The sequence below is a fragment of the Dreissena polymorpha genome, chromosome 3 (genome assembly GCF_020536995.1).
Source record: "Dreissena polymorpha isolate Duluth1 chromosome 3, UMN_Dpol_1.0, whole genome shotgun sequence".
Lineage (NCBI taxonomy): Eukaryota > Metazoa > Mollusca > Bivalvia > Myida > Dreissenidae > Dreissena > Dreissena polymorpha.
The window spans coordinates 11,848,957-11,864,098 of record NC_068357.1 but is presented as its reverse complement, the minus strand read 5'-3'; the positions used below and the strand labels follow the sequence as shown (position 1 = coordinate 11,864,098).

General features: G+C 34.9%; 1 protein-coding gene across 1 annotated transcript; it reads right to left on the bottom strand.

Moving 5' to 3' along the window:
* Nucleotides 1-4,777: 4,777 nt before the first annotated feature.
* On the bottom strand, nucleotides 4,778-13,340 carry LOC127873774 (leucine-rich repeat-containing protein 74B-like). Its single transcript, XM_052417749.1, has 13 exons — nucleotides 13,209-13,340; nucleotides 12,781-12,970; nucleotides 11,433-11,634; nucleotides 10,720-10,904; nucleotides 10,077-10,184; nucleotides 9,816-9,909; nucleotides 9,601-9,650; nucleotides 8,280-8,447; nucleotides 7,789-7,983; nucleotides 7,032-7,127; nucleotides 6,657-6,926; nucleotides 6,216-6,301; nucleotides 4,778-5,527 (listed from the first exon to the last, which is right to left on the bottom strand). The coding sequence occupies exons 2-13, from the start codon at nucleotides 12,964-12,966 to the stop codon at nucleotides 5,350-5,352; spliced, it is 1,818 nt and encodes a 605-aa protein (XP_052273709.1). The 5' UTR covers nucleotides 12,967-12,970; nucleotides 13,209-13,340; the 3' UTR covers nucleotides 4,778-5,349.
* Nucleotides 13,341-15,142: the final 1,802 nt, after the last annotated feature.

Genomic DNA, 15,142 nt, shown 5'->3' with positions numbered 1-15,142 from the left:
CTCCAGGACTCCATGGGTCAGTGGTTCGAGCCCTGTTGAGGGTGACTTATTTATTTTTTATTCTTGATTCTTTTACTGGATGTTTTAAGATCAAATGTTTACATTTAACAATATACAACTTTTAATGACAAACATCAATACATGCCAAAATCTGTGAAAAGGCCACTTAAATAATCTGAATCAGCCATTTCTGACAAGTTCATTCAGCACAGTTTTCTCAAGCAGTTTTGATATCGGAAATATGAAATGAAAAGTAATCAATGGTTTCCTCTAGGGATGGTGTCAATACTTTAAGAATGATCGAAACGAAGCTCCAGGAATATGAATACTTTAGGTTATGTTTCCGTCCATCAACTCAAACATAATTTTGATAAATGATTACAAAAATAAATAAACAGACATACAACGATCCATAGCCCAATATCTTGATAATCGAGAACATTCGACATTGAGTACTCCTGTATTGATGAAGGCAACGATGAACGAAATTTAAGTTGTAGTTGTGCAATTTCGTTGGTTAACTTAAAATGGAAACTATAAACAAATCTACTCAGTCGGTCGGGTATTAGCCTTCTTAACAAATAAATACAAAATAATTTCAATTGTTTATCTACTTTACATTATTGCTATTCTTTGTTTTTAGAACTGGAATGGGTCTTCTTGTTTCGTTTTGCATAACATTTAAGTAATGTCGTGACGTTGTCATAACAACAATACTAATAGCCTGTAGCTCTATCTCGTTGTATGTTTACTAGTAATTATAATAATAATAATAATAATAATAATAATAATAATAATAATAATAATAATAATAATAATAATAATAATAATAATAATAATAATAATAATAATAAAATCTTTATTTAAAGAAGATAGACTTGTTAAGAAAAACATCAGATGAAATCACATAATATGCAATTTATATAATACATTTCTTATTTTCAACAAGGTCTTCTAACAAGATACAATTTACAACAAATACATCATATTTCATCTTGAGCAATAAGAACAAAACATAAAGAATCATATATGCATGCACATATAATGATATATATTATAATTTAAAACAAATGACAGACATAAAACTACAATAACCATCTATGCAAGAAAAGTATTTAAACATTAAACTAATGTTATTTACTAAAACAACATGAAGCATGTTCAGTTTATTTCATAAAGTGTGGAAGAAAGATAAGCTTTTAATTTTTTCTTAAATGTAATTAAATTGTTTGTTTGACGTATATATTGGGGTAACGAATTCCAAATTGTTTTGCTAGAAAATTCAAACGATTGTTTGAAATAGTTTGTTTTGGGTATTCGCACTAGCTTTAAATCCCCCTTTTCGCAAGATCGCAAGTTATAGTGATTATTTTGTGAAGGTGTAAAAAGGTCACGTATGTATGTTGGGGTTTGATTGTGAAATGCTTTGAATACAATAACTGACTTGAAATAGTGATTACGCTGTTCGAAAGTCAACCTTTTTAGATCTTTAAATAGTGTTTTTGAATTAGTGTTGTACTTTTTATTTAAAATATGTGCACTACAACGCTTTTGTATTTTGACTATTCTATTAATTTCCGTTTTGGCCGCTGAACTCCAGGTAACGCATGCGTAGTCGGATATATGTGAGATATAACCATTATAGAAGAGCTTATTGTAGGACCGCATTCCTAAAAGTACTTGAATAAAGGCTTTTAAAAGTTCACGCAAAACTGTCGTGCCTGGCGCAAAAGTAACGTGACAATAAACAGCCTTTGCGATAGTTTAATAACGTAAGCAAGTTGTTTGTTGTCGTTTTTTTGGATAAAACTGTCTGAAATATAGCAATAATTAAGATTAAACGTTTTAAAGTGTCATGCTACATTATTGCAACATGTATGCAACAAGACTAAAACATTCGCACATAATTTATAACCGGATGGCCACTGGGCAATCAATATGTTTATCTGTATGAATGTTATCAATAAAACGATTTAAGCAAATACAAGCTTATAAAATATGTTATTAAAAAAATAAGCACGTATACACGGATACTTTTCTAACGCAACACTTTTCAAACTTTAATATCTCTATTATAAGTTAAGATTTTGATATAAAATTTTACGTGTGATCATTTTACTACACTTTGAGCAAGCTCAAGGTAAAACCATCCATCCGTGACTATTGGACGCTTAAGGACGTCGGGCATGTGTAGTTACGTCTTTTGCAAGTGGAAATGGTGAATTGCAATATCATTATAAATCTATTTCAATTTTATCATTTAAGGTGGGTTCTTACGCAAGAAAAACATAACAATAATTAAAAAAATGTATGTAGCTCATATTAATATTCACAAGCGCAACCTTGCATGTTGGCGAATATCATGCTAACCAGCTCACGTGATAAAGCGTCCGATCGTCGCGGATGATTTTATCGTTAGATTTCACCGAAAATAGTCAACTAATCATATCTACAAATTTGAATTAATATTTTTATTGATAAAAGAGATATTAAAGTTTGAAAACTGTTGCGTTAGACTCCTATATACTTACAGGTAAGCTGCATTTTGGCAAAATTTATCTTAGCTCGATTGCATAGATAGCCTAATGCTTGTTTGAAACGCTATCGAGTCGAGTACCGAATCAGCACTTGGTGTCTATGGGGGGAAATCTAAAGAACGCTCAAGCAATGGGGATAGAACCCGTGACTTCCGGATCGCTAGTCGGACACTATATCCACTACACCACTGCGACTGCGCTCTTAAATATTCACATGAGCCATACATTATTATTCCCCGCCATAGGCGGAGGGATATTGTTTCTGCGTTGTCCGTCCGTCCGTCTTTCCGTCCGTCCGTCCGGCACTTATGTGTCCAGAGCCTTATCTTGGAAGTGCTTTGGCGGATTTCATTGAAACTTAGTATGAGTATATAAATATAAATATAATAATTATTTTATATAAATAAGAGGATGATGCACGCCAAATGGCATTGTACACCATCTGTTAATAACGGAGTTCTGACCCTTTGAATCTTGAAACAAGATATGTGTTTGTGAAACACAATGCCCCCTACTGCCCGCTTTAAGCCAAATATATGGCCTATGGCCTTGAAGGATGACCTTTACCTTTCACCACTCATAATGCGCAGCTCTATCAGATACACATGCATGCCAAATATCAAGTTGCTATCTTCAATATTGTAAAAGTTATGATCAAGGTTAAAGTTTTCGACAGACACATGCAATGACAGACAGACCGGCCAAAAACTATATGCCCCCGATTTTTCGATCCGGGGGCATAAACATGCTTTTTTAATCCTAGGGCTAAGGTCAATGTCACACATTGAGGTCAAAGTCACAAATTTGATTAATTATTCATTATTTACTATTTAGTCATTCCTTTACTATGCATCAAGGGATTCTGTTATAACTGTCCACAATTGTTCTCCATTATCTTGCTGAGTGTCAAATATAAGATCCAGGTTGCTAGGGTCATGGTAAAAGTAACACACACAGGTTAAAAACACACATTTTGATTAAGAATGCCTTATTTGGTAAAGATTCTACTATACTAAAATGGATAATCAAAATGTCCTGATGTATTTATTCTCAATAAGCAGGCAGTGGTCTGCATCGTATTGTCTGCAAACCCATCAAAGGTACAAATGAGTTAAAAAAAATTACAAAAGGAACAACCCTTCACTTATACCTTTCTTTCAGTTCTACACCATAAACACATTTGTTTTGGCGGGGGATATCAATTCAACGAATTTGCTTGTAAAAAACTAGTTTTCTGTTATCCTATTGTAAAAACCCATCTTAAATGATGAAATTAAAATAAATTAAGAATAATATTGCGTTTAACCAGTTCCACGTGCAAACAGATGAAACCATACCTACCGCACGTACTTAAGCGTCTGATCGTGAAGGAACCGAATTTTAAAGGCCTTTGCAAACAGATTGGATCCAGATGAGACGCCACAGAGCGTGGCGTCTCATCAGGATCCAAACTGTTTGCTATTCTGATAGTATTCTTTGACAAAAATAGAAAAAAAATGCTAATTTTAGAAATTCTGCAGACGACATTTTAGCAGACGACAAATTTCCCAGCATGCAAAGGGTTAAGCGTCTGATCGTGAAGGATGAGTGATTTTTACGTGAGCTTGCTCAGAATGCAGTGAAAATGATCACACGCAAAGTTTTATATCAAAATCTTAACTAATAACGTAGATATAAAAGTTTGAAAAGTGTTGCGTTAGAAAAGTCTGTAAGTGTTTAAACCTGAGAGATGTGCTTACATTTATGTTAGTCTACATACTACATGTGAAATATAAAACGCTTGCATTTACAAAACGTAAATACTTTAGATATACGAACAGATTATGTTTTGCAGACAAATAATAATAAAAATGGTGTAACAGCTTTGCGAGTAAGTAATGGTGTAACAGCTTTGCGAGTAAGTAATGGTGTAACAGCTTTGCGAGTAAGTAATGGTGTAACAGCTTTGCGAGTAAGTAATGGTGTAACAGCTTTGCGAGTAAGTAATGGTGTAACAGCTTTGCGAGTAAGTAATGGTGTAACAGCTTTGCGAGTAAGTAATCGGTAGTAAGTATGTTAAGCGCAATCGATTCACAATAAAGTGCACATGTCTTTGAGTTTTTTTTATATGATGGGAAAACTGCAGAACAAAAAAACAAACAGCCATAACGTATCATATCTAGAAGTATAACCACACTATACTTCCAATTTATATTGGCATATGCACAATAATATACATTTAAATAATAAAGCCCCAAAAACATTATGAAAACTGTTATAATTTTAAAATTAGAAATTCCGTCCGCTTATTGTTATTGAATCGAACTAAATCATCGTTTGAACGCAATACAAAGCCAACAAATAATTATATGTGTCGCTTTCTGAGAAAACTGGGCATAATGCCTGTGCGTAAAGTACCGTCCCAGATTAGCCTGTGCAGTCCGCACAGGCCCATCAGGGACGACACTTTCCGCCTAAACAAGATTTTCGATAAGAAGAGACTTCCTTTGAAAGAAAAATACCATAAAAGCGGAAAGTGTCGTCCCTGATTAGCCTGTGCGAACTACACAGGCTAATCTGGGACGACACTTTAAGCACTTGCATTATGCCCAGTTTTCTCATAACAAGACACATATGTCCTACAAAACTTAATCAGCGACATAAAGTGGATTATGTTCATCATGTGTATGGGAAGCTGAGTATTGTTTTTAAGAGATTTATTGTGTCCGTCGTAATTTTCGATCACCCTAACATTCTCGACTAACCACACTAGTTGCATGCGTCATAATGCTGGAACAGTCCATACGGTCAGTAAGAGGCGAATACGAAATGGTTACACCATCGCGATTGGTCGAACGGTGTCTGCTTCCTTAATGAGTTTGTGAAAGTCTTTTGCGTCTCCAGCTTTTGACAACTTCCGTCGCTCGGCATCGTCTTTCTTCTTGTCCTCCATGAAGCGTTGAGCTTCGCGTGCTTCTAGTATGTTGAGCTCATTACCGTGCATTAACTCCCTTGAAATATACATATTATATGTAGTTGAAAGAAATGAAACGTTTCACTCACCGTAAGCAAGAACGGGCTACACGTTTTCGAAAATGTGCTTGTTACATCCGTTACTTGGCACACTTTTGCTTTCAAAGAAAACACATATTTTCACCCCTAATAATTTAAACAAACAGCCAGTACATCAGTCTTTAATTCTTACACAATTTAATGAATATATATATCTTTGAAAATTTGTTTGCATTTGTTTAAACATGCAACGCTCCATATTGTATCATCCACGTCTCTTACCGTGTATATAGAGTTTAAGTTGATATAACATAGTTTTACGTGCACATAATTTACATATTTCAAATGAAATATATATCAAGGAGTGAAAGTAAGTCCATAATTTATAAACAAAATGCGCTTGACAATTTACGGATTGTCTTTACTGAAATCGTATGCGAAAATAAAGTTACGTCTGATTTGTTTTTACAACTAGTCGACGTGTATGACCTATGTTTCATAAAATAAAAATTACATGTTGAATATACCAAGAAATTGGAAGTATACGTATTCGGAAATTATATCGTACTTGAAATTTGTAATACGAGCATTTTTAGACATCACTCACACATGAATTTACTTGTGATAAGAATGTTAGGTTTGAATGTTTAATTCAACTTTTTACACAGACACGCTCATGATACCTACTTCATGTCTATAGTTCCGCTGTTGTCGTCATCCAGCTTCATCATCAGCAACTCGATCTCCAGGTCAGTCATGTCTATGCCAGCGCCCTTAACAATAAAATACATGCAACATGTCAATATTACCACTAATTTGATACCATTTTAAGTAAAAAGGTCAATTTATGTCGGCATATGCAACATGAATACGATATGTCTATACGAGAATTGTATTGTTTTGCAGTGTTTTTCTATAACATGTACACAATTTATGTACACTTTTTGCAGTTAGATCTGACCGACTTGTGTAAATGGCACGACATTCAACGACAAGTGGCGTACGATAATTGACGTCCGCTGTCCGACTACAAGACTATGCTTACTGCATATATATTTCAGATATAAAAAATTTAGACACACGCCAAGGTAATCACATATGACGAGTAAATGAAATTAGGACACGTACATGTATACCCGCTTTCAGTTCTTCGAGGTCAAGATTAAGGCTGCCATCGCGGTCAAAGGTCAGCAAAAGGTCAACAAGCCTGTAGCCCGCTTTGTCCAACCACTCTGTAAGCTTTGTCATCGGGTCGTTGACGTGAGCTGCCCACAGGTCTTGCTTAGCGGACTTGAATGACGTCACGTCAAGCATTACGCCACCGTAACGTATAGTCATATTGCGGTTCTCTTTCAAAGATACGGCAAGTGTCTCGAACTTCGGTTTCACAGTAAGATTCTGTTGAATATAATTAAACTATGTATAGCTTCTTACAAACATGGCGAAATTTCATTACGGATTACTAAGCAATCACAAATGAAACGGAACGCAATTAATTTTTACCCCAAAATCGATGTACTTCATTGGTCCATTTTCATTTCTTTCCTCTCCAAGAAGTATAACATAACCGCCTTCATCTTGGATTTGGTTGTATCCGATCTACAATTAAACGATACATTTTAAATGTGAGTGTGTTAATACAATAAATTGCGATAAAAATACACTTTCTGGAAAGTATTGAGTTGTTTTACTAAACTTGTTACTAGATCTGTAAACATTACACAATCCATAACTCTAAACCCCAAAACATTCGAGAAAATACATTATATCGGTTTCAATAAACAGACCGTTTACATATCTCTGTTAACGTACAATTATCATAAAGTTGACGGCTTTTCTTCGCTAGATTTTTTCCGCATTTAAGACAATCATGACAACCTTAAAACAAATTGTACGGATTAATTTAAAGAGATTTAATGAAAGTATAACATATTACAAAAGTAGGACATGGATGTTCCTGTATTCTTTATGCATCGGATCCAATATTAAATGCATGGCAAAAACCCATGTGTGGAATGTCACGTGCTGTTCTATATTTGTATAGTTTCTTGTCGTGTTGTCAGTATTAAAAAAACGTGACTGAGGCGCGTCACTATGTCCTACATGTTGTGGTTTGCTACAAATGGCCATTGCTCAGGTTGTCAAAGGACTCTCACGAGCAAATAAATACCCCCTCTCTTATCTTAACGTCGGGAGCATTAAACAAGGTATAGAACCAACAGCCTCAGTGCATATAAGTAATAAAAAAACAATAACATACATTGAGTTTTTGTAACGTGTCGTTGTTCTGAATACCCGACGCTATATGAGGGGCCCCGCTAAGGGGTATCTGACAAAAGCTAATGTCCAGCTCAAGAAGGGTGTGGTTTTCTTTCAACATTTCCTCCAGCGCCTCTGACCCCTTGTATCCGAAACCGTTCATGCATAAATTGAGATATTTTATGGCCGTGTTCTCCTTTAGGGAAGAAAAGAAAGAGCAATATGTTGACAATACGATATCAATAGGTTAACAATACGATCTCAATCGTGTGAAGTTGTATAGTTTGAAAAGGATTAAGGCGAAACGAAACAATTCATGAGTTATTTGCTTAAGTATATCTATAGATGCTAATAACGTTTCAATACCGCTGCAAATAATTTAAGTCTTAAGAAATGCAATCTTTGACAAAGACCTTTAAACCCATGAGTGTTATTGTTCTTATCATTACATGTGCATGAGAACTATACATATACAAGCATAAAACAACATACCGCCATCCCCTCTGCAATCTGGCAGCACCCTCGCCATTGGAAGTGATTCCAGCTCAGGTCGAGCGTCGTGAGGGTGTCGTTGTCCGCGAGAGCGTCCTTTAGCGTCCGCGCACCCTCGTCCTCGAAGCAGTTGTGACGTAATATTAGCGTCCGAAGGTCAACGTTGGACTGCGTGCATAGAGATTTAAGTTGATAGAGAGCGACATTTGTATTATGTGCATTTCTACGATAATACATACGCATATACAAAACTAAGCATGTTCAGGTAATATGCGTCTTGTTCTGTGAAAATTGGGCAAAATGCATGTGCGTAAAGTGTCGTCCCAGATTCGCATGTGCAGTCCGCATTCAGGGACGACACTTTCCTCTTAAATGGTATTTTTTCGTTTAAAGGAAGTCCTTTTTTTACCAAAAATCTAGTTTAAGCGGAAAGTGTCGTCCCTTAATAGCGTAATCTGCATTATGCCCATTTACTCAGAACAAGACATATATACGTCTTAAAGTCTGTGTTGGGCTATACAGAATTATGACCGGAATACAATAATACTGCAAGAGTACATCATGCAAATAGGCAACTTAGCAGTTGTGAGGTAATATAACCACATGTCGGTCTAGGATTTCATGCGTGAGTAAACGCCTTTAGTCCTCTGGGCCGTGTGGGAAAATATTGGGTTAAAAGATAGTCACGTCTGTATTTACATACAGGTTCTACAATACACTATTTACACTTAACGTAAGACGTTGAGGAAAAAAAAAACACGTGTACACAAACGTAAGTCGCTGCACGTGACGAGCGACTTGAGTAAAACCTTAAGCTCAATTGCTATGAAATGTGTATCCGCTTGTAAAACAACACAGACGCAACATTGATGACGAACAGGCTTAAAACAAGTCAACAGAACTGGTTCCTGAAAATCCTCGAGCCTTGCGTACCATTTAATTAAAAAAACAAATCGTATTTCAATCGAAATTAATATAAATATATATCAAAAACAAAAATGTTGTCCAAATGTGTCCATAACATAAATGCGCACACTGAGTGTGGCTTCAACAGTTACAATTAAAAGATTGTTTATCGGCGTACCCAAAATAATACAATTTATTAACAAAGTTCAATTGGCCAAGACACAATGAAAATTACAAAAAAGGCCCTAGGACATGTTGGAAGGAAACTACGAAACTTTGCGTATTTTTATTATAGGACAGCGTACCTACTGACGAGTCTGCAAAAATGCGCTGGTTGGTCTTGAGCTACGCTGGCTAATACATTACGATGACTTGTAATATTTAGCTTTCCAGACATAAATTTTAAATAACATACCGAGAGCATGTTGTAGAAATCATCAGCAGCTGCGTCTTCAATATTATTTCCTGGAGTATATAAAACATATGATGTGTTACGTAGTCTGTGTATTTTATTTGCGAACTGTATTTAAATGTTCCGAATGGATTATACGTTAACACTACCCATATAAAAGATACGGGGTTATTGGTATCGTATGACTTTTGGAGAATTTTATTCGCTGTTAAACAAACCTCTCAAATCCAAATATGTAATGGTCTTGTTTTCCATGAGTAAGTCGCACACTGCTTTTGCACCCATATTGCCTATTTTGTTTTCGGATAATGTCTGAAACATTATGTAAAGCACAAGTCTGAGTCGATTTAAAACTGATCTAATTACAGATACATTAAACTAAATCAAGTAACGATTGTACATGATTTGTCCAAAACAATCGAATACTATTAAATCGCATAATGCCATTGAAAAAAAAATGTATTAGACTTTTGCATTACCAACTCTGTCACATAAACGTTGTCTTTGAGCACATTTGCGAGGTATTTGGCTCCGATTCCAAGCATATAATTCCCTTCCAAGTCCATCTTTTCTATCGATGTGTTCACCTTCAGGTATAAATACGTATCTTCATATTAATGAGCAATATTATGATCAAACCACGTCAGTGAGATAAGGGGGATTACTCACGATCAAACGTTTTATAGATTAAGCGCGTTTGTGTTCCTTTCTTAAGATAGGTATTTGATCAAGATTGCAAACATCACTTGCAACGGCAGTGACTTTCCATGCGGAACGATAGAATAATACTTCCGAGTTTAAAGTGCACACAAATATGCTACTTAAGGTTAAGAAAATAAGTATAGATTGATTGATCGATTTATTTACATTTCTTAACTTCTTTCCATTACGTAACCTGTCGTGCAAAAATTGTGAGATATTAGCCCATAATTTTAATTACCGCTTACTTAGTTTTTCGAACTGTTGGCATTATCCATATTGCAAAACATACGTATTGTGTTTTCATCACGTCAGATTCTTCGAAGTTATATATGTCTTATTTAATAGGAACCCGAAATTAAAACGTAATTGAGACGTCACCCACCAAATAAATAAGATAATCCAGAAACAGATTTAGCAAACCTCTAAGGGATCTGCCATTGCTTTCATCCCTAAAGGTCCCAAACCATGGTACTTCATCACAAGCTCCTTGTCCTGCATGTGCTTCAGGAAGTACGTGATTGGTTGGATCTCCAGCTTCTGGCACATGCGCAGATAGCGATTTACACCAGTGGTGTCGTGGTCATACAGCTCCGGGTTTAACCATTCTGTTATCAATCAGGGGATACGCAAATATAATTGGACCGTGCTCTGTGAAAAGGGGGTTTAATGCAAATGCTTAAAGTGTCGTCCCAGATTAGCCTGTGCACTTTCTTCTTAAACTTGATTTTGCTAAGAAGAGACTTTTTGTAAACGAAATATGGCATAAAAGTGCAAAGTGACGTCCCTGATTAGCCTGTGCGGACTACACAGGCTAATATGGGAAGACACTTTATGCACATGTATTAAACCCCCTTTTTACAGAGCACAGTCCATGTATGTTTTTGCTAAATGAATCTAGCTGATTTACAAATATAATTATAAGAAATTATTTTTTCAAAGAATTAAATTGTGAAAAACATGATTTTGAAAATATTAGATAATATTCATTATCGTTTTAGTCGTAATTATTTTTCTATGCGTAAACTTGACTCAGTTAAGCGTTAATTGGTAAGTTATTAAGAGTATTTCAAAACTACACGAATGATATCATGAATATTGTGAAAACTACTACCTCTGTATTTATCAATACGTACTGTCTGTTTCCATTTCTAAATCGGTGTCATAATCTGCGTCTATCTCGACTGACTCTGTGTCAGACTCTATTTGTGAACCGACCTCCTCATCGTCTTCTTCCCCGTCTTCGCTACGGTGTTTCCTTGCATCAGGCTGATCGGTATCTTCCCCGGTCTCGTTGATAGTATCGATCTCTCGCAATGATATGTCTGTCAGGAAGACCTGGAACCATCGTCAGTTCGCTCGTTTGTAAAAATGGCGGTCATATGTGTTTACAGCTTCTTAACTTTTCATACTGAACGTTGTTCGTACGTAAATTGAAAACTTAAAAAATAGCAATTCGCTGCATTTAACTCGAATGCTTTTGCAAATTAATAAATGGAGGTTCATTCCCTGCCATACTGTTAGAAACTTACCGGTAGTTTTATAGCAAATGCCTTCATAAAATATATTAAATGCATGGGCTTAAATGTATTAATATATTAATATATTTGTAAACGGAAATAATCTCTTCAAGTTGCACGAGTAATAGCACGGCAAGTGTTGTATAACATTTCAGTGACTTTTACAGATTGTCAAAATTACAGATGTTTTCAGATTCAAATGTGTCGTGTTCTGAGAAAACTGGTCATAATGCCTGTGCGTAAAGTGTCATCCCAGATTAGCCTGTGCATTCCACACAAGCTAATCACGGACGACACTTTCCGCCTAAATTGGATTTTTGCTAAGAAGAGACTTCATTTTAACGAAAAATGTCATAAAAGCTGAAAGTGTCGTCCCTGATTAGCCTGTGCGGACTGCACAGGCTAATATGGGACGACACTTTACGCACATGCATTATGCCCAGTTTTCTCAGAACACGACACAAATAATAAAGTGAGACTAACAGGAGAGACATTCTAGTTTTGACGTAGATTCTTACTAAAATACATGTATAGCTTTGTGTATGAGAAATCATCGTGTATAATTGTCAGAATTATAAACCGGAACACGGAATCGATTAAACAATTTGGAATGTTTCTGTGGTCATCGTTAAGCGGTGTTCAACAACTTTTATCACTTTTAAAATATCACATGAGTTCTTTGACATTACAGAAAGCATGGCCAATTGTAAAAGCGATGTACTTTTATTCCAAGTCACAATTGTTCAAGCCCATATGGAGTCAAACGTGTTTTCTTTCTTTAATTATATGTTTGTTAATATAATAGAGATCTAACATTCCGATTTTATCTTACAATGAAAGCCATTTACTCGCTATCTGTAAAAGTGCCCAAATCTGTGCGCAAGCTCCATTATGTATATGAAGCATGTATGTAGGCCTATGGCAATAACCAATTACAACCCACGCTTGATAAGTAATGACTTACCGGATCTCTTTCCGAAAACTCATCCGTTGGCGGTCTTGGTGCGTCAGGAGTTGGTACAAATGGTGAACGGTTTCCTGCATCTTCAGGCAGGGAATTTCCTCTGGATTGCAGCCTCGATTTAGCTGGCGATAGGAGCCGTGGCGGGGTCACCGTTGGCAGAGGGGACTGCGCTGATTCCCCGGGCATTTTTCTTCAATTATTAATTAACGATTAATTAATTGACCTACCCTACAGTTTTCTCTTAAAATTATAATCTTATCTTTTGTTATATATATATATATATATCTTGAAATTAGTTACAATTTTAGTAATCTTATTAATTTATGCTCTCGTAAACAACATATTATAAAAAGGAATTGACTCTTAATGTAAAAAAAAATATTGCTTATTATTTGATGTATTCTTTTATCGTGTTTAAGAATTACCACCTTTTATGATTTATTCCGTTTTCCTATAAGTAGTTAACGCGTATGGTACCTATTAATTTAACTTGAAGTTCAAGTGTGCACTTATTAATATAAACGCACTTAGAACGCACTAAGTAATCCGTTAAAATGTTCATTGACATTCAACCGTTTGTGGTTATATAATTATCTTCAACAAATAATTGCATACTAAATCTTGGATGCCTTTGGTAAATATTGAGCATACATACTTCAACAGGCCTTATGTCTAGTATTAAGGTTAACTCCTATCTTTAAACCAAGATTTGAGCATGATCTTATAAAGATGGTGCCTTCTATTGTGTCCATTTAAAACAATTAGAATCGAATAACAGGCATTTAATACTCCTGACGCGTTGAACCCATCTGATAATTTACAAATGTCATCCGGGCTTTTCAGTCCAGTATTCAGTGTTCACCGTAGGCTTTTAACCAAATCTTTTGAATCAATACAGATCGAAATATGATAGCCAGAGGATTCGGGTGCCGTTTGAAGAGTACACGTTCTGTTTGATTAGTAATTCTCCTTAATTAACGATTCTAGTATAGCATACCGATCATTAATTAAATAAAGTTTGGCTTCAACGTGAAAATGATAGATTTGTCGAAAGAATTTGCGTGTTTATCTTATAGCCTTAAGATTGATATTGGTTTCAAAATATTGAAAATAAATCACAAAACTGTAAACACAAATCTTAAAGCGAGATTATACGATTTTTGTATATGTGTTACATTGTAATATATTGATAAAATATGTTACAATAACACAAAATATGCAAGAAAAAATATACATTGAAGACAAATTTCATAAAATGCAGCAATGACAAATTAGCGCCCGAGCCGATTGTGACGAAGATATTTCGTACATAATTTTCTATAATAACCGAAGCATTGGTCTTTTCAGTTAGTGTTCGTGTGCCGTATGAATAGATATCGTTGCAGGAATATAAAATTAACCGTTAAACTAAATTTAGATTGACATCGTACATGCATAATTTACATACAGGCAAATTCGGCTGTACATACATTTTTGAATTCAGAATTTAACCCATTTATGCCTAGCGTCCTGAAAAAAGGCAAACAGCGTAGACCCAGATGAGACGCCACATGATGCGGCGTCTCATCTGGGTCTTCGATGTTTGCTAAACGGATTTTCAGTAATAAATATTCTAAATATAGAAATAAGTATACTAGACATCCCTTATTTTCGAAATAAATGGATCCAATTTAGAAGGATGGGAGAGTCCATTGGGCATAAATGGGTTAATATCTGGTTTATTTCGCATTTTTCGACACATGTTCTTCTTAACTTTTATTTTAATTTATATTAAAATATATGTTTAATAAGTTTTTACACATTTGATATAAATTAATAAATATTTGACAAAATTGTATAATCTCGCTTTAAGACAAATGTATTACGAATTATTCCTCGAGAGGGCATAACATTATTTAAATATATAATGGCTTTTTACTGTTAAGCATATTATTTTATACGATAGAATGTTTAACTTAAATTTGACATATGTTTCTTGTTTGTATATAAGTATACCGAGTTTACTTGAAATTTTAAAAATTGTATCAATCGCATTTTCTTATTCAAGCAAAATATAACATTCTAATTTGTATGTTGTATACATCAGACAAAATTTGATCTTACGCTATGAATTGATTTGAAACACATGTAAAGACTCAAACACATGTAATCAATAACATATGCGATATTGCCCGACAAATAGTACTTGCGAAAAGAAAATCTTACAAATATATATGTCGCGAATGCAAGGCAGATTATAAATATATATGTCGCAATTATTACCGTAAATTGGGACGCAAGATGGATACTACGAAATCTATCTCACCTAAAGAATTTTGAAAATTGTTAAGTAAACCGTCTACGAATCAGAAAGGGGAAACAA